The sequence below is a fragment of the Dipodomys spectabilis genome, unplaced genomic scaffold (genome assembly GCF_019054845.1).
Source record: "Dipodomys spectabilis isolate Male_0828 unplaced genomic scaffold, ASM1905484v1 ptg000187l, whole genome shotgun sequence".
Taxonomy (NCBI): Eukaryota; Metazoa; Chordata; class Mammalia; order Rodentia; family Heteromyidae; genus Dipodomys; species Dipodomys spectabilis.
In genome coordinates, this window is record NW_024870864.1 from 6,691,655 (window position 1) to 6,711,485 (window position 19,831).

At 42.7% G+C, this 19,831-nt stretch overlaps 1 protein-coding gene across 50 annotated transcripts in view; it reads left to right on the top strand.

The window, feature by feature from the left end:
- The first annotated feature begins 2,022 nt into the window (after nt 1-2,022).
- Nucleotides 2,023-19,831, top strand: part of Map4k4 (mitogen-activated protein kinase kinase kinase kinase 4) — a 175,865-nt gene continuing 158,056 nt past the window's right edge. For 7 of the 50 annotated variants that reach the window (XM_042695577.1, XM_042695595.1, XM_042695596.1 and 4 more), the window contains exons 1-2: nt 2,047-2,194; nt 2,561-2,626. In XM_042695577.1, the coding sequence (XP_042551511.1) occupies nt 2,138-2,194; nt 2,561-2,626 (123 nt within the window). In that variant the 5' untranslated portion in view covers nt 2,047-2,137. Of the gene's footprint in view, nt 2,195-2,560; nt 2,627-19,831 lie in introns of all 50 variants that reach the window. The other 43 variants (XM_042695569.1, XM_042695579.1, XM_042695580.1 and 40 more) reach the window with 20 other exon arrangements.

Below are 19,831 nucleotides of genomic sequence, written 5' to 3' on the forward strand. Positions count from 1 at the left end.
TTTAAAGGCTTGACCTTTTAAATTATTGCTGAGGTGGATTATGTGTTATTGCTGAGGTGGATTATGTGTTATTTAGTACACTATGAGAATGCTATTAGTAAAAAGTAACATAGCTGTTGATGAATTTAAAAATTACAAATAGTACTCAATTTACAGAAAAACTTCAGAGACTGATTTTTTTTTCTTAATCAATTGAGTATTGGGACTCTGAATATATATCTGACTGTCTCATGTCAGAAAACTTGAAAACCTGGCTGAAGGACAGACTTGGACTCTGGGAGTAGGTTTACTTGGAGAAAATTCCCGTTTCCTTTCTGGATAGGTTATAAAGGAATGGGTTCATTCCTTATCTTTCAGTATTTTGGTTTCCTTACCCTTGGGCAGTAAACTGGATACTGTATGTAAAGCACCCAGAACAAAACATGCATATGAAAAGTAGGTACAATGACTAGTGATGTGTCGAAGATGCCGAAGCCCAGTTATGAGAGGGAGGTCTTCTATTTTCATTATGGTGGGGTCCCTGTGACAGCAATCCTTGCTTCACGTGAGAATTTGCCAAAGAAAACACATTCTCAGGCCCATCCCACACCTCCTAAATCTAAAACTCCGGAGGTAAGCCCCACAATCAGTGCTTTCACAGTCCCTCCTGGCCAATCTGAGGTACTCATCTTTGAGAACACTTATTACCTGTAAGGTAATAGGGAGGCACTGAACGTTTTTGGCCCGGTCAGGAATATAATACAGATAACTGTTGTTGAAACAGGATCAGATTACCTTAACCTATCCACCAGTTCCCTTCGGAGGTTACAGTTAGGAGTTCATCTGTTCATCTGTGGTCCTAGGCAGGTACAAAGCACCAGGCTGGTCAGAGACTCTCTCTGAGTACTGTCAGGCACTTCCAGGAGCCCAGTCAGGAACCAGCAAACTTCCAGGAACCGGGGGAGCAAAGTGATGCTCAGCAAATCCCAACACCACAACCTTGTCACACAAACTTAGCCTGGAAGAGAGAGAGAGAAGGAAAGGAAAACAGTGTAGGCAAACCGGAAGCAAGGGTCTTAAGAGAATCTCCTCTGAGTGGGGGGGATGGGGAGAGGTGGCCTAGGACCGAGGGAGCCCCTGTCCCACTCGGATGCGCCCCACTTAAGTCCCCGTTGGAGCCGGGTAGGACTGACACCCCGTCTCCCGGAGCGACCCGAGGGTGCCGGCGCCCTAGGGCTTCGGGGTCCAGGTCAATGTCTTCCCATTCATTGTCAGAGCCAGGCAGGGGCGTATCCCCCGTCCCGGCACCTCGGGGGAGGGGGACCTACCCCCCTATGGCGGGGCGCCCCACGCGGGGGAGGGGGCGCATCCGCGCTCCCGTCGGGCCAAGGGCGGGGCGGCGGGGCGGGGTCGCGCAGCAGGCCCCGCTCGGGGCGCCGGTCTCGAGTGCCGGCCGTGGCCCGCCGCCCCGCCATTGTTCGGGCCCCACCCCTGATGAATATTCACGCATCGGGGCGTCGGGGTGTGAGTGCGTTTCCGCCCGTTTTTCCTGCTCTGGAAGGAAAGGGGGAGCTGTCTTTTCCACCTCCCCCCCGGCTCTCTACTCAGAATATATTTTCGGTGTCCCGTTTCTCCTCCTCCCGCGCCGCCGCCGCCCCCTCCCACCCTCCCTCCCTTTCTCCCCGCCCGCCCGCCCGAACGCCCGCCTGCCTCCGCCTTCGCCTCCGCCTCCCGGGTTATCTTTGTCTTGCTGCCTCGCGCTCACTCGCTGTAACTCTCGGTGTCTCCGGGCCCGTCCTCGAGGCGCGCGCGGCGCGGGGCGCGGGCGCCGGGGCCTGAGGCGGCGGGGCGACGCCCAGAGGCCTGACGGCCGGGGCCGCGCCATGGTGTGAGCGCCGCCGCCGCCGCCGCCGCCCGCGCACGCTCCTCCCGCCCACCCGCCGTCCGCGCGGCTCGGGCGGCCGAGAGCCGCGAGCGAGCGGCCCCAGGAGCGCGGCCCAGCCCGCCGCCGCCTGACGGGAGAGTCCCGGGCCCGGCCCTCTGGAGCACCGTGGGCGGCCTGCGCGCCTCGGCGGCTGGAAACCCCAGAGCAGTAGTATAGACGTATTTATTGTGATTAATTTGTTTGGAGGGGGGGGGCGGGTAGCCAAAAGGGAAAATGGCGAACGACTCCCCTGCAAAAAGTCTGGTGGACATCGACCTCTCCTCCCTGCGGGTGAGTGGTGGGGCCCCCGCGGGCGGGGAGCGGGCAGCGGGGAGCGGGCAGCGGGGCCGCGCCCTGGCCGCCCGGGCGATGGGGCGGCCGCCGTGGGCTGAGTCCCGCGCGGGCGGGCGCGGTCGCCCCTTTGTCTGCCGCTGTCGGCAAGTGTGAGGACACCCCCCCCCCCCTCACCCATCCCCGCGTTCTCGCCCGGTGCTCCCGGGTCCTGGGGGGCCCGCTGGGGTTGGAGGGACCCGGCGGGACCACATCACCCCCTTTGTGTCACTGTCCCTTTCTTTCGGACTGCTGCCCCGCTTTGGGCATTCCTTGTCGGGGGCCTCTTGGCAATGGGTATAACCCTTCCCCTGCTTCCCCTTCCAGGACCCTGCTGGGATTTTCGAGCTGGTGGAAGTGGTTGGAAATGGCACCTATGGACAAGTCTATAAGGTCGGTTTGGGGGGGGGGGGGCGCCTTCTTTGTTTCCCCGTGGCGTGTTGAAACTTCTGGTCGGGGCGGGGAGGGTGGGGTGGGGGGGGGAAGAAGGGAGGGAGAGGGTGACAAGGCCACGCCGCCTGGCCAAAAGTTGGGAGGGGGGTTTCGCCTTGTTGTTTCTTTTGAACAGCGAGTTTCCATTCACCCTGGCCTTAAAAGACCTCATTTCCTGGCTTTGAGATAAGGAAATAAGCTACACAGTTAGGCATGCACTTTTCTGCAGAACCAGGGAAAAAGATTTTTTTTTTTAAGCTGCCAAGACAACCTGAGATTTTCTTTTTCTTTCTTTCTTTCTTTTGCTCCCCCCCCCCCCCCCACCTCCCTTTTCTGGCTGCCTTGGTTGGTGTGTGAGTTAAAATTCAGTATGGGTAGGCCTGGCCTATGATTATCTTCAACCACTGCCTTGGCTTTCTTCAACATTGTCATCGTGTTTCTTGGGCTGAGCGCTTGCCAGGTGCTCAAGGTGGGGAGTTTGGTGTTACCTGGGACTGCTTTTTATAATCCTGGCTATCCTCCTCTGTCCGGATGGGTATAAGATTTTGGGCAAGCAGGGAGGAGTGTGTGTTTGGGCAACAACAGCAAGAAGAATTACAGTGTGGGGATTATAAAATCTGAATTCCAGGAATAACCTGTTTGACAGCTGTGTAATTGAAACAGGGATGAGGGAAAGAGAGGAGTAGAGAAGATGCCCTGGTTTCACACCCACCCAAGTCTTTTTCTTTACGTTTGAACCCCTCCCCCCAACCCCCACCCTGCAGAAGACAGGAAGGACCGAATCCGTGACTCTGTGGAGTTGCTGACACCTGATGTAACTAGCAGTGTAGTGTTCATTTTTTGTTCACTGAACACACAGTCTGGAGATGAGAAAGAGCTGTATGTAGCTAGGTAATGGAGGCTGAGGCCTTGAGAATTCAAAACAGAATGGTAAATTCTCCCTGCCTGGGTTTGTTTGCTTTATTACTACATATTTTCTGAAACTTAGCTAAACTAGCTGTTAAGAGTGGGTACGAGGTTGGGCTAGAATAAAAAAAAAAATCTTCCTATAAAAGCAAGGCTTTGTGGCTCATTATGAAGAATTGTCATTGTTTTCATTTAAAAATGGGTGTGGGGGGGTGTTCGAATCTGACTGTGCATGTTTTCTTAGGCCAAATTAAGTGTGGGTCCCATTGTTCTTTTTCTGCTTTCTGAATAAGGTCTCTATCTCATTTGAATGCATCTCCCTAGCCTCAGCTTCCACTGGCTGGGGCAGTGTACTGACTGGCTTGTGGTCTGAACTGGAGTCAATATTCTTAGGTGATCCCAAGTGAATTAGCATGTGTTTTGTTTGTTAACTTTTGGGACCTGGGCCAGATTTTTGGATTTGAGGGGGAGTCCTGTTAACTTAGTCTGCTAGGCTTAACTGAATTTGGAAGGCTTTGGAAAATTTTGGGAAAGAGATTGTGTTGCAACTCACTTAGTGGCTGGTAACTGGCTTACAGCCCTAGTGTTTGTTTAAGCAACAGGCTGGTTTTTTTTAACCCAGTTTTTCTGGCCAAATTTAAGTGGTGAGTATACTCTTCCAAGTGAGTTAGCCAAAGCTTGTTTTTGACCTGGTTACACAGTAGTTGGATTGTTTGTGTTTTCTTGGGTCATTGTGGATGTTAAGGGTAGTGAAGTGAGCTAGAAGGTGATAGTTGAAAGCCCAGTTGGTTTTAAGAGGTGAGTACTGTTTGTGGGAACAGTTTGGGCAGGGTTATTATTGTTTCCCCATCTCATTTCCTTTTTGGTGCCTTCTCTCACACCTCCAAGCTTTTGAAGTAGTTTTGCTGAGCTAGAGCTCATTTATGACGTTTTTGGGATTTGGGATTTGGGCAGTGACACAGCTCTTATGACTCGTCTGTGCAGTTTAGGGAAACTTTGTAAATTTAAGCATTGAGAAATCTGTTTAAAAGTTATGTAAAACCCAGAATAAAGATTTTGCTCACAAGCAACTGTGTGCGTATATATAGGTACATAAATATGTATATCTAGATAGACATACAATCTTTACAGAAGTTTTCAAACATATACAAAGAGAATTGATAGGTCTGTTTTCTCCCCATGACTAATCTTGTCTCATTTATATTTTTCTACTTCTCCTTTATCTTAAGGTAAACTTCAGATATAATTTTAACCATAAACATTTCTGTGCTTTTTAAAATTTTTTTATTTTTTTTGCCTGTTAGGGGCTTGAACTCAGTTTGTGTGCGCTGATCAGAGCTTTTTTTTCACTTGAGGCTAACGTTCTGTCCCTTGAACCATAGCTCCACTTATGGCTTTTTGTTAGTGGTTAATTGAGTCTCAGAGTCTCATGGACTTTCCTGCCTGGGCAGAGTTTGAATTGAGATCCTCAGATCTCAGCTTCTGGAGTAGCTAGGATTATAGGCATGAGCCATCAGTACCCAGCTTCTGTCTTTTTTTTTTTTTTTTTTTAATAAACATAATCATGATATCATTATCACACTTAAAGATAGACACCAGTGCTAAAGTTTTCCTGATTGTCTCAGTATATGTTACTGGCAGTTCTTTCATGTTTATGAACTGGTGCCAGGAACTTCAATCTGGAGTAGAAACACCATTTTGTATACAGGCTTAGTTAACATTTTTATTGGCTGATTTGCAGTTGGTGGTTTTGGTATTAGATTACTGCAATTCACTATTTATAAAGAAACTTTTTTTTTTTTTGCCAGTCCTAGGGCTTGAACTCAGGGCCTGGGCACTGTCCCTGAGCTTCTTTTGCTCAAAGCTAGCACTCTACCACTTGAGCCACAGTGCCACCTCCAGCTTTTTCTGTTTATGTGATACTGAGGAATTGAACCCAGGGCTTCATGCATGCTAGGCAATTACTCTACCACAAAGCCACATTGCCAGCCTTATAAAGAATCTTTTTGAGAAAAGCATTTTTAGGTAAGATATTCGTAATCGAAACAACCTGCAGTTCTAACTTGGTATTATGTATTTGTGTATGTGTATGTAGGTTTTAATGACAGTTGTTGCCTACTTTGAAGGAACTGTGTTGAGGTGAAGTGAGTGGGAGTAAAGAAGAGTTTGTAGTGTTTTCTATGAAAATGGCTAGGATAGCTTCCAATTTTTAAGTATCTGACAAGAATGGTAAATAGTTCAGTATAGATGAACAATATGTAATTTACAAAAAAGGATTTGAAATGTGTGTTTCTGATTCAGGCTTGTATAATTCTAGAGATCTGGAGGATCTTGGTTGGCCATCCTGAGCAGAGAAGTTTGCAAGGTCCCATTTCAACCAGTAGCTAGATGCTGTGGCACTAGCAAAAAAGACCATGAGATTTCTTGTCAGTGGAAGAAACTGGAGTGTGATAGTGTTCTTTTCATCCCAGTTACAGTGGAAAGTGAGAAATAGGATCACAGCCCAGGTATACACCTCTTCAAAAAGCCAGACCCTTTCTCAATAATCAGTGCAAAAAGGGCTGGAAGTATGGTTCAATGGTAGAGTACTTGCACATCATGGATTCAAACCACAGAAAAACAACATATAATATCTAGAGGATTTAAAAAAATAATCTTATGCTTTTGAAGTTTTGTGGAGAAGGGTACTCATAGACTAAAGCTTTATTATTTATTTATTTATTTATTTAGGTCCGGTTGTGAGGCCTGAACTCTGGGCCTGGGCCCTGTCCCTCAGCTCTTCAGCTCAAGGCTAGCTCTCTACCACAAGAGCCACAGCGCCACTTCTGGCTTTTTTTCTTTTTGCTTATGTGGTGCTGAGGAATCGAAACCAGGGCCTCATGCATGCAAGGCAAGCGCTCTACCACTGAGCCACCTTCTCAGCCCTAAAGCTTTATTAAAAGACCTTTTTTTGTGTGTGTGTGTGTGTGTGTGTGTGTGTCTTGAGATGTAGCTTAGTGGCAGTGTGCTTGTCTAGCATGTGACAGGTCCTCAGTTATCACAGCACCTGCCTCCCAACCTCCTTTTTTTTTTTTGGTGAAGATCTGTTCTTTATAAGATTATATGCAAAATACTATAGATAATACTATGTAGTTATAGAAGAGGTGTCTATAGTACAGTGGTATGTAGATGCACTTACTGATTCCCCAGGTTGAACAAGTATGAATTTCAGTTATCTTTGTCAAAAGTGACAGTGATAATTTTGAAAATTATAATCAGAAATACATTTGATTCCATATGCTTTTTGATTTTGTTGTTCTTTTGACTATTTTGTCATTTGTATTTTTCTTGGGTGATTGTTATTTTGTATTTTGTGAGCATACCAGGCTGAGGAAGAAGTGACTCTAGATAGGATAGTACTAGGTTAGACGGGAATCAGCAATTGCCAAGGAGTTTAGAATCCAACAGATGAAATGTATGGAATCAGGGCTTACTCAAAGAAGGAACCATAGGAACCATAACCTCAATGAAGGACAGAGCTCATTTCACCCTGTCTGAAATTGTCCTTGGAGGAGAGGTATCAGATAAACAATGGAGGTGGACCAGAAGAGTCCTATAGGACTCTCACTGAGAGCTGACTTTCTCCCCTTTACGCACTGTGCTAATAATCTAGTTCCCTCATTTATTTAAGAAAGAGGGGAAGTTAACCAATAGTGACCTGTGGAATGATAGGAGTTCTAGGGGTTAGTGTGTATCTCAGGGAGACATTATTGGGCTGAAATTGAGGGGAGGAGGGACATCAGTCTTTTAACATTGAGAAGCTGCAGAAAGGTTGTTGGGGCTTGGGGATCCCTAGGAATAAGAGACTTGACCAAATGGGAAGGAACAGGGAAGATGGTTGGCCTAAGGCATTGACTCAGAAAGAGAAGGAGTAGTTGGTGGTAGTTGCAGAGAGGAGATGAGCTTGGGGTAGATGCCTGAGAATTCCTCCTTTTTTATATTTTACTTGCCAAACTCACTTAGCTCTGCAGGCTTTGATATGTTCGTTTAAATGGTTCCTTCAGGAGGAGCAGGGTGAAAGTGCCGAATTTACTTCTGGTTACTCAGTGATGTCATATAAATAGGATAGCTATTAAAAATCATTAGTGTAGCATTTGGGGCAGGCACATAAACCTTTGCGAGGGATTTGCTAAATGTTATCTTTTGAGTGTAGCATCTCTTGTTTTTAGTCGGAGGCATCTAATTGGACAATGTGAGTTTGGCACGACTAGTGGTTTCCATTAGGAGGGTTATGTCAGCTGATCTGTGGCTGTGACATGTTCAAACTTGTTTTGAGACACAGATTTCCTTCATGCTGGAAGGATCGGGAGATAGGGGAAGGTGGGAGGAAGCCAGCCAGTTGAACAAGTATTGGTTGTAGCTCAACCTTCCAAAAGAAAGCTTTACAGGAATCCAGTCATCTGAGGTTTTCAGTTCTTTACTGCTTGAGATTTTGTAGCAAATATGCATTTATTAGCATAACTGAAAACTTGTGTTTTAAAATTAATATTGGATATGTGTGTATTTCTGCATATTAACATGATCCAAAAATAATATCCAGAACTTCTGGTGTGGTATTTATGTTCCTATATTGAGCCTGGAAGAGCAGAGATCCTGTTGCATGGTTCAGGCTGGCCTTGAACCCACCAAATAGCTCAGCCTAGTCTCAATAATTCAATACTACTCTGCCTCAGCCTCCTTAGTGCTGAGATTATAGGCATGTTTCATCACTCCTGGTAAAAAGACATATATATATATAATTTTTTTTTTTTTGGGTCCGGTCATGGGGCCTGAACTCTGCTCTTGGGCGCTGTCTCTCAGCAATTCAGCTCAAGGCTAGCGCTCTACCACTTGAGCCACAGTGCCACTTCTAGCTTTTTTCTTTTGGCTTATGTGTTACTGAGGAATCGAACCCAGGGCCTCATGCATGCAAGGCAAGCGCTCTACCACCGAGCCATCTTTCCAGCCCAGAAAAAGACATATTTTGAAATAATGCATCACTGAACAGGTATGCCAGGTAAGGTAAAAAATAATCATCTGAGGAGTAAATATTGTAAATCAGGTACTTTTAACTTATAGATGCGTTGACATAAGAATATCATACAGAGTCTTAATTTTGTTTCTTTGCTTTTATTAGTAAAATGTTTGCCTACCTGGCATCAGTACGTAGCCAAGAGATTGCCTACTCTTGAAGTATCAAGTATATTACAGCCTGTGTTTCTTGGGAGGTGGGGTCAGTACTAGGGATTGAACTCAGGGCTCACACTTACTAGGCAGGCACTCTACCACTTACCCTGGAGCCAAGCCTCCAGCTCCTTTTTTGCATTGGTTATTTTCAAGGTGATGTCTCCTTGCTTTATGCCCAGGTGGATGTGGGCTACCATTCTCCTTCTTGTGGTTCTTTGTGGTTTTGGGGAGACAGGCTGTGCCACTGCTTTTAGTAATTGTATTTTCTAGGTAGCTGGGATAGCTGGGGTAATAGGTGTACACCATTGCACCCAGATATTGGTTAAGGTGGAGTCTGACAGGCTTCTTTTTTGCCTAAGTTGGTCTCAAATTATAACCCCAAGTAGCTAGGATTGCGGTCTTGAACCATTGTGCTGGGATTTGCCCATGTTTTCTTTCCCTAGTATCAGTGTTTTCATTTTTCCAGGAAAAATGTTGCCCAGGTGTACACTATTATACCTGGCCGCCTTGTACCCTTTTAAAGTGGGGCAACTGGGCTGGGAATGTGGCTTAGCCGTAGAGTGCTTGCCTGGCATGCATGAAGCCCTGTCTGTGTTCAATTCCTCAATACCACATAAACAGAAAGCTGAAAGTGGCTCTGGCTCAAGTGGTAGAGTACTGGCCTTTAGTATGAGAAGCTCAGGGACAGTGCCCAAACCCTGGGTTCAAACCCCACGACTCCTCCCCCCCCCCAAAAAATGGGGCAACTTCATCAGGGCTTCTCTGTATAGTAAAACACAGTAAAAATAAATGACTAGAAAGTTCAAATGGAAAAGAAGACATATAAAATATCCGCTTGTTTTTATTTTTTAAATCAAAGGACAAAACCTTTACCTGTTGCTATCAAAAACCGTATCAACCTAATCTGTAGACTGTATTTTGAAGGGCATTGAGCTAGCAAGACTGCTTGTTGCAGGGTTGTTAATAAGCTGGGATTAGTCAGTACTTTGGAAACAGGATAACTGGGGACTCATTCTCTCTGTGCCTACAAGTTGATCATCCTGCCACTGAGAAGTAAGGAGTAAGGGCACTTATACTTGAATCTTTGTGCTTCATTGCCAAGTGTCTTTGACCTCTAGGCATTATTAACTGTCTAAAATATGGCTAATTATGGGCAAGTTAACCTATTAATTAAAAAATAATTTTTTAAATTAAGTAGTTATACAAAGGGGGTTAGCTTTTAAATAATTGAAAAATACTAGTACACCATATTTTTCCTATTTTAATTACTTATAAGCAGGACCTTAAAAAATTTCTTAAGAATCAACATTAAAATGCTTATTTCAAAACCTGAGTACTAACTTATTCCCCTAGACTTGTCAATTTTCCATGCTTCCAGCTACTTCATTTGATACTTACTGCTGTATTTCTTTTTTTTTTTTTCTGCCAGTAGTTAGTGGGGATTGAATTCAGGTTGTGAGTGTTGGCCTTTAGCTTTTTCTACTGAAAACTAGCATTGTACCATTTGAGCCACAGCCCTTCTTTGGCTTTTTGTTGTTGTTGTTGGTGGTTGTGGGGCTTGAAGTCTGGGCCTGGGCACTGTCCCTCAGCTCTTTAGCTCAAGACTAGCACTCTACCACTTGAGCCACAACACCGCTTTTGGTTTTCTGGTGGTTTTATTTGGAGATAAAAGTCTCATGGACTTTCCTGCCTAGGCTGGCTTTGAACTGCAATCCTCAGATCTCAGCCTCCTGAGTAGATAGTATGTCAGGCTTGAGCCACCGGTCCCAGGCTCATTTGGCTTTTTGATGATTAAACTGGAGATAATACTAGTCTCTTGGATTTGTCTGCTTGAGCTGGCTTTGAACCCTGATCTTCAGATCTGAATCTCCCCAATAGCTAGGATTATAGGTATAAGCTCTGGTACTTTTATTTTTGAATTAATATTTATTAGCTCTTGGGCTAGGAATGTGACTTAGCACTAGAATGCTTGCCTCGCATGCATGAAGCCCTGGGTTCTATTCCTCAGTACCACATAAACAGAAAAAGCCGAAGTGGTGCTGTGGCTCACGTGGTAGAGTGCTCAGCCTTGAGCTGAAGAGCTGAGGTACAGTGCTCAGGCCCAAAGTTCAAGCCATATGACCTACCAAAAAAAAAAAAAATACGTGTGTGTGTGTGTGTGTGTGTGTGTGTGTGTGTGTGTATGTATTAATTCTTTCCTTAGTTTTATACATTTATTGACTTTCTGTAATAGTAGTTACTATTGCTAAACTATTTGCCTTAAACTACCACAAATCTTATACTTGCCACCTCCCTTAAATGAATGTTGTAATTTTGAGTTAAAGTATAATTGTTTATATTATCGTGACTTTGTAAATCTCTCAGATACCCTAAAAGACAATAACTAAATAAATAAATAAAGGTGGGAAGGAAGAATAGTGGGAAAAGATAAGAAAAGGAAGGAAAACCATGGTTCCGGGTCAGAATAAAGAGAAAAATTTAAGAGTCTATATCTCCAAAGAAAAAAGATGGAGTTGCTGACACAAACTTCTCATTCCAGCTATAACTCAAATCCTCAAATAGTGGACCAAGGTCCAAGTAGGCCCCTGAGCAGGAAATAAGACCCTGTTCTCAAAAACAACCAGCACAGCTGGGCATCAGAGCCACCTTACCAGCCCCAACCTTTTTTTTTTTTTAAAAGAAGTTTTATTGAAGCTTTTTTTTTGTTGTTGTTGTTGTGGGGATTGAATTCTGGGCCTGGGTGCTATCCCTCAGCTCTTCAGCTCAAGGCTAGCACTTTACCACTTGAGCCACAGCGCCACTTGTGGCTTTTCCTGTTTATGTGGTGCTGAGGAATCGAACCCAGAGCCTCATGCATGCGAGGCAAACACTCTACCACTGAGCACCTTCCCAGCCTTATTGAAGCATTTTTAATATACTATGAATTCCTAGCAAAGTTAGGCTTTATCAACGAGTTTTTTCTTTAAAAAAAACAAACATGAAGCCTATTAATTATATAAAGGGTTTCAATTCACCATGTCCCATGTCAGTTTTATGAATACAGTGCATCTTGATTGGTATTATCCCTCTCATCATTTTCCCTTGTCTATCAACCCCACTCATTTCTTCAAGTTATCTGGTTCTGTATTCCCATATATACATTGAATATTACGACTGTATTTTTTTGTCTGTTCTTCCTCTTTCCATCAATAACATTATTTAATGCTTAAAACACCAGATCATTTATTTCGGATAACCTATTGATTCATACTTTTCCACCCAGCTTGAAGCTAAGCAGGAAAGACTGCCTCTAGTTCTGTTTTAGCTTGTAGCTGTTTTCACAGAACTTCTGTCTATCTGGTACCACAGTCTTCTTTTTTGTTTCCTATCTTATTTTCCTAAAACAAATCCTTCAATAGTTTTATAAGAAAGAACACTTGGTTTACGTAGGATGTGGAAGTTTTAAGTCCCTGTGTGATCATCAGAAATTTCTGTTTTCAACCTGGTGTTAATCCTGGGTTAATAAAGGAGTTGTTTGCCAAGTTGGCTTTCTATTTTGTTGTTGTTATTGGTGATACTGGGCTTGAATTCAGGACCTTGCATTTGTTGGGCTACTAACTCTGTGCCATACCTCTTGCTCTATTGTACTGATTTGTTTCATTTTCTTTCTCTCCCTCCCCCTCCCCCCTCCCTCTCCTCCCTCTCCTTTCCTCTTCCTTTCTCTTTTTCCTTCCTCCCCCTTTTCTCCTCTCCCCCTTCTATTGTGCCAGTTCAGAGCTTGAACTCAGGATCTCTTGCTGCTGCAAGGTTTCTTGATCACAATTGGCACTCTACCATTTTAACCATGCTTCTAGTCCAGCATTTTGCTGGTTAATTGGAAATGGAGTCTTACAGATTTTCCCAGGTTTGCTTTAAGCCTACATCTTCTAAGTCTCAACCTCTGGAATAGCTAGGATTATAGGTATGAGCCACTGATGCCCAGCTGTGCTGGTTCTTTTTGAGAATAGGGTCTTATTTCCTGCTCAGGGGCCTACTTGGACCTTGGTCCACTATTTGAGGATTTGAGTTATAGCTGGAATGAGAGGTTTGTGTCAGCAACTCCATCTTTTTTCTTTGGAGATATAGACTCTTAAATTTTTCTCTTTATTCTGACCTGGAACCATGGTTTTCCTTCCTTTTCTTATCTTTTCCCAGTTTTCTTCTTTCCCACCTTTATTTATTTATTTCTTGGGTCTAGTCGTGGGGCCTGAACTCTGGGCCTGGGCCTGAACTCTGGGCCTGGGCACTGTCCCTCAGCTCTTCAGCTCAAGGCTAGCGCTCTACCACTTGAGCCACAGCGCCACTTCCGGCTTTTTTCTTTTTGCTTATGTGGTGCTGAGGAATGGAACCCAGGGCCTCATGCATGCAAGGCAAGCGCTCTACCACAGAGCCACCTTACCAGCCCCCACCTTTTTTTTTTTTTTTTTTAAAGAAGCTTTATTGAAGCTTTTTCTTTCTTTCTTTCTTTCTTTTTTTTTTTTTTTTGTCGTGGGGATTGAATTCTGGGCCTGGGTGCTATCCCTCAGCTCTTCAGCTCAAGGGCAGCACTTTATCACTTGAGCCACAGCGCCACTTCTGGCTTTTTATGTTTATGTGGTGCTGAGGAATCGAACCCAGAGCCTCATGCATGTGAGGCAAACACTGTACCACTGAGCCACCTTCCCAGCCTTATTGAAGCATTTTTAATAAATCCATCTAGTTCAAGCTTTTCTTGAAGTGTTTCTTAGTAAATTTACTGATCAGGACAACCATCATCAAGAAGTTTCAGAACACTTTGATCATCTTAATAAGATCCTTATACTCATTTATAGTTAAATCTCTGTTCTAACTCAGAGTGCCAGGCAATTACTAATAGTTCTGTTTTCTGCAAATTTGCTTTTTTAAACATTTAAATGAGATCATGCAATATGTAGCCTGTTCTGTGTGCTTTCATTTGACATTTTTTTTGTGATTCATCCTTGTAGAAGTATAGTGATTTGTTTCTTTCAATTATGGGTTAGTATTCTAGTGTATAGATATACCATGCACTTGTCTGAAAGTTCTCCAGTTTATAGACATTGAAGTTGTTTCTAGTTTTGGTTGTTTTGAACATTGCATTCAGAAGGTGTTTTTGCCTATCATCACAGTCTTGTCTAGAAGAGCTGCCTGAGAGAACTATTCTGGGCTGTTGGTGAAGGGATAACAGAGCAGGAATTTTCCTGGGTCTTCCCAGTTCTCATCAGTCTAACTAGATTCTGATGGCCTTCTGAATTCTGAATGTGGAAAACCAGTTTCAGGGTTTTGCTTCTCCAAAGGCTTCACTGTCCTTACTCTCACTGCTGGTCCCCTTTGTGAGCTTAAGTTATTTCTTTGAATATGAAAATAGTTCCCTTCCTCCATCTTTCCCTCCCTCTCCCCCTTTTTTCCTTCCTCCCTTTATGGTGTTAGTGGGATTTAACCTTCGGTCTTATGCTTGCTAGTCAGGTGCTTTACCACTTAGGCCATACCCCTTAGCCCTGTTTTTGCTTTTTGGGGTGGGGAGGATCTTGCAATTTTGCCTTCAGCCAGGTTTGCACCATAATCTATCTCTGCCTCTGGAACAGCTGGGATCATAGACATATGCTTGGCCTGTTGGTTGTGTCGGCCTCTTACTAACATTTCCTCTCTGGTTGACATTGAATTGTCATTCACTTGTTGAGTAACTTGGATTACAAAATATGCATCATTGTGCTGGGATGGTGGCTCAGTGATAGAGCGTTTGCCTTGCATGCATGAGGCCCTGGGTTCAATTCCCTAGCACCACATAAGCAGAAAAAAAAAGCCAGAAGTGGTGCTGTGGCTCAAGTGGTAGAGCGCTAGCCTTGAGCTGAAGAGCTCAGGGACAGTGCCCAGGCCCAGAGTTCAGGCCCCACGACCAACAACAAAAAAGAAAAAAGAAAAAAGAAAAAAAATATCATTAGGCCTGGATGGGCCTCAGTTTCTTTATTAGTATAAAATGGATTATTGAGATCAGTGGCATGAACTGGGCTAGCTCTTGCCAGTTTTTCCTTTCACTACTTTTTTAGGGGGATTCAGTATTCATTTGTTTAATAACTGATGGCCAGTTGAGTCTCTCCTTGAACTCAGATTCTTACATCTCTGTCTTCCAAGTGTTAGAATTACAGGAGATGTCTGACTTAAAGTTTTTTTTTTCAAAGATAACTTTGATTGGGAACCTAATATGTTCAATTAACCTCACTAAATTTAATAATTATGCAGATTATAAAATTCTTGAATTTGAGAGCATTCTCACATGCTACGGAAAGAATATTATTCACTAGCAGATTCCTTTCTCTTTTCAATTTTTTCTGAGGCTTTGTGTACTTGTTGTGTCATTTTATACCTATTCTTTTTTGAGATCTCAGGCTAAAGATGGAGTATTATCTAAGTTAAGGTTGTACATCAAGGGACATATACTTTATTGGGAATTCCAAGTTAGACACAGGATTGCATGAGGCTGGGGCTGTGCATGAAGAGATGCAAAGCAAAAGTCTATGGGTGTGTTCATCACTTGTTCACGCATGACTCAAACTCTAGGGCCTTTGGAATTTGGAATTTGGCCTGGTAGAGCCCCACAGCTCTTGGTTCCCATGTTATTCCCTCCTGAGTTTCAGAAAGACTTGGGAGATATTCTGCTCTTGCTAGTAATTTACAGGTTTACTATCTGTTTTTTGATTCACTGTCCACAGGTATGTTGAATGTGTTTTGGTAGGCAAGATTTCTCTCATTCACTTATTACTGAAGTACTTGATGTATAATGTGTGCCAGGCACCATGTGAGGCTTACCCACTGGTGACAGTGAACAAGAAAGGCAGTCAGCTAGTCAGCTTTTGTTCTTGTGTAGCATACAGCTCAACATGTAAGGCCGAAAATGAATATACAGTCTTAAAGGAGAATATTGCAAATGGAGAAGAAAAGGAGTCTGGATAAGGGAGGAGAAATAAAGTTTCTTTGAATTTACTTTTTTTTTGGGGGGGGTCCGGTCATGGGGGCTGAACTCTGGGCCTGGGCGCTGTCCCTCAGCTCTTCAGCTCAAGACTAGCGCTCTACCACTTGAGCCACAGCACCACTTCCAGTTTCTTTGAATTTAAAACAAACCATTCAGACTGTAACTTACTGTGGTAAGTTCCTCCTCAAGGTAGGAGGAATTGAATAAAGATAATAGGAGGGGTGTGTTCTACTGATTTTGTTAACTGACTACACTCAGTTTTCCTTGAGCCAGCTGTGTCTAAGGAAGCTTTTCCTCCAATATCTGCTGTTGTTTGGTGTTCACAGCTGTTTAGAATTTGCCTCCTTCAGTTCACAATTATCTGTGTATCCCTTTAGTCCTGGAACATCTCCATATCAGGTAAGGTAGGGATGGAGCTTTCATTAGGTCTAAGAATTTGCTTTGGGTGGTTGTGTTTTAAGTGATACCGGGTGAATGGATGACCCAAAGTAGACCATATCTGCTACACACACACACACACACACACATTCAAATACACACACAGCACCGACTGATTTGTTCTATGGAAAATAGGACTATTATTGTGTAGATACTACTAAATAGATACTACTAAGTACTTTTTTTTTAAACAAGGTTTCTGTACTTCAGCTTAAGGAAGGGTATGCTCATAGGATGAAATTTTGTGCTTCTTTCTTAGCTGCCAGGTACAGTTGGGGATCTTTTAATGATGGATGTGCCTGTGAAAAAGGCCTCCTTGGTGATTTTGCCAGTTGTAGGAATATCATAGAGTGTGCTGAAGCAAATGGAGACATTGTCTTAGAAGATACTTGTATATGCAGTCTCTTGCTTGTTACATGTGATAATATGGATAAAAGATAATTTTCTTTTTGGTCCAGTTGTGGGGCCTGAACTCTGGGCCTGAGCACTATCCCTCAGCTCTTCAGCTCAAGGCTAGTGCCCTAGCACTTGAGCCACAGCCCCACTTCCGGCTTTTTTTTCTTTTTGTTTATGTGGTGCTGAGGAATCGAACTCAGGGCCTCAGGCATGCAAGGCAAGCGCTCTACCACTGAGCCACCTTCCCAGCCCAAGATAATTTTCTTATGAGCCTACCAAGTAAAATGGTTTTGTAGCTTTCTTGAAAAATAAATAAAATTGATTTAGAGTGAAATATTTCTACATTTTTCTATCTTACTGAAAAATAGGACTTCTTAGTTACTAATGCTAGCCTTTGAAGTGGGAATTTTCTTTTGTTCTTATTGTTACATGGAAAAAGTGATTAGATGTTAAATTTTACATAGGAATTTAAGACTCTTTTTTTTTTTTTTTTGGTCAGTCGTGGGACTTGAACTCTGTGCTTGGGTGCTGTCCCTGCGCTCTTCAGCTCAAGGCGAGTGCTCTACCACTTGAGCCACAGTGCCACTTTACATAGGAATTTAAAAGCTTATGTAATTTTAATTTATATAATGCTGTTTTTTCCCCTTTTCTACATTCCCTGCCTCTTCCTCCCCTCCCCCCATACCTGTGAGGATCTGCTCTCCTTGATAAGCTTATCTTTTTTCTCCTGTTTTCTTTGTGGTTGAGTGTTTTTCAGTGATTTCGTTTTACATCTTTTGTTAGCTTATTAGCTGTAAATTTCTCAGTTATTTTCTGGATTGCCTTATGGTTGGTAGTGCACATGTTTAACTTATAGCCTACCTTCAGAGTATACATTTCATTTATAAAATATTTACAGTACTATCTTAACATTTTTACTTCTTTGACCTTAGGCATACTTTTTTCTTCTATATACATTCCAAATTGCAAAACATTTGTGTTAGCAGTCAAGTATTTTTAAAAAAGATTTAAATAGTAAATAAAAACTAACACACCAATGTGATTACCATTTCTGATTCTTGCCATTTCTTATGTAGATATATATTTCTTTTCGGTATCATTTTCCTTTTTCTTTCTTTTTTGTTGGTTGTGGGGCTTGAACTCAAGATCTGGGCACTGTGTCTGAGCCTCTTTGTGCTCAAGGCTAGCGCTCTACAGCTTGAGCCACAGGGACACTTCCAGTTTTTGAGTGGTTAATTGGAGATAAGAGTCTCACTGGGGCTTTTCTGCCTTGGCTAGTGTTGATGATCCTCAGATCTCAGCCTCCTTAAAGAATTTCTCTTTAGCATTTTTATAGTACAGCCTGCTAGAGATGAATTCTCTCAGCTTTTGTATGTCTGAAAACATTTCTTTTTCCAGTTTCACGTTTGAAAGATATTTTATTGGGTATTCAATTCTAAATTGACTTTTCTCCTCATTGTTTTAGTTATGACATTGTCTATTCATTTACAGTGTTTCTGAGAAGTCTGTTAATCCTTATATTGTTCTTTTATATGTACATATCATTCTTTTCTGGATGCTTTTAAACTTTCCCATTGTTTTGAAGTGTCTCGTACTTTTTTCTTATATATATATATATATATATATATATATATATATTTTTTAATACTCATGGCTTTTATGTTCCTTGCATCTGTGGCTTCACTTAAATCAAAATTTTTTTTCCACCTCCCTTTCCCTTCCCAGGTTTGGGGACTCCCATTACAGATGTATTAGGCTGCTTGGAAATGTTTCATAGTTTCTGATGTACCATTTATTCTGTACTTCGTGTGTGTGTGTGTGTGTGTGTGTGTGTGTGTGTGTGTGTTTGTGTGTGTTGGTTGTGTGGGCTGAACTCTAGGCCTGGGTGCTGTCCCTCAGCTCTTTTCAGCTCAAGGCTAGTGCCCTACCACTTGAACCACAGCACTACTTCTGGCTTTTTTCTGCTTATGTGGTGCTGAGGAATCGAACCCAGGGCCTCATGCATGCAAGTACTCTACCACTAAGCCAGCTTCCCAGCCCTGTACTTCCTTTTTGTAGTTCATTTTACATAGCTTCTATTGCTTAGGCTTCATGGTTACTTATCTTTGTGTTCCCTGTGGTGACTGTGCTATCTCATCCAATAAAATGCTTTTCCTCTCAGATATTTTATTTTTTAATCAGTTTGATTTTTTAATCAAGTTTGACTCAGATCTTTTTAAATACTTTTGCAGCTTTATGTTTTCTTTTAACTTTGTGGATACAAGGAACACAGTTACACCCTTGTTTTAGTGTCCCTTTCTGTTTCTAACAATTGTGTCAGCCTTGTATTGGTTTTAATCAATCATTATTTTATGAGCACTTATGCATCCCTATATGGAAGTCTTTTAGTGAATGGTAGACATAATGAATTTTAGCTTCTTTGGAGTTGAGTATTTTTTTATTCCTATAAATACCTTTTAGCTTTGTTCTGGGTGACAGGTAAGTTACAAAGAAATAATTTGATCTTTTCGGATCTCACTTTTATGATTTAGGTAATGGAAATCCAGAGCAGTGGTGAGGTTAATACTCATTATTCCTTGTGCTTAGGTAAGACTTTTCTGAGTACAGCATTTCCCAGGATTATGAGTTTTTCATCAGTCTAGTAGAATGACCTGTGAGGACATTGACTGTTCTTGAGGTACTTTTGAATATATACATATATACATTCATACATATATATATATATATATATATATATATATACATACACATATATACACACATGCATACACATTTTTCCTTCAGCCTTGGGTATTTTCCTTACATGTATGTGCTGATTAGTACTTGGTGGAATATATACAAGCCCCTCTTCAGAGCTCTAGAGTTCTTGTCTGCCCAGCTTTTGTCTCTGTTCTCACTGGGGATTCTAGCTGCCGCTGTTCATACTCAGATTCTCTAAGAGACTTGGTGGTCTGCTGAGCTCTGTTTGAAATTTCTTCTTCCTGTGTAATGGCCTGAACACTGAAGGGAGTAAACCGAGGCAATTGTGTCATAAGGATCACAAACCCTTTCCCCTCCTTCCCTCCTCTCCTTTCACTTTCCTTTCTTTACCGTTCTGATAGGGTCTTTTGTAGTTCTGGGTGGCCTGGAACTTGTGATTCTACTACTTTAGCCTCTTGAGTGCTGAGATTACAGGTGTACACTAGCATGCCTGCCATAACATCCAGGGTTTTTTAAAAAATTTAATTTGTTGTTGT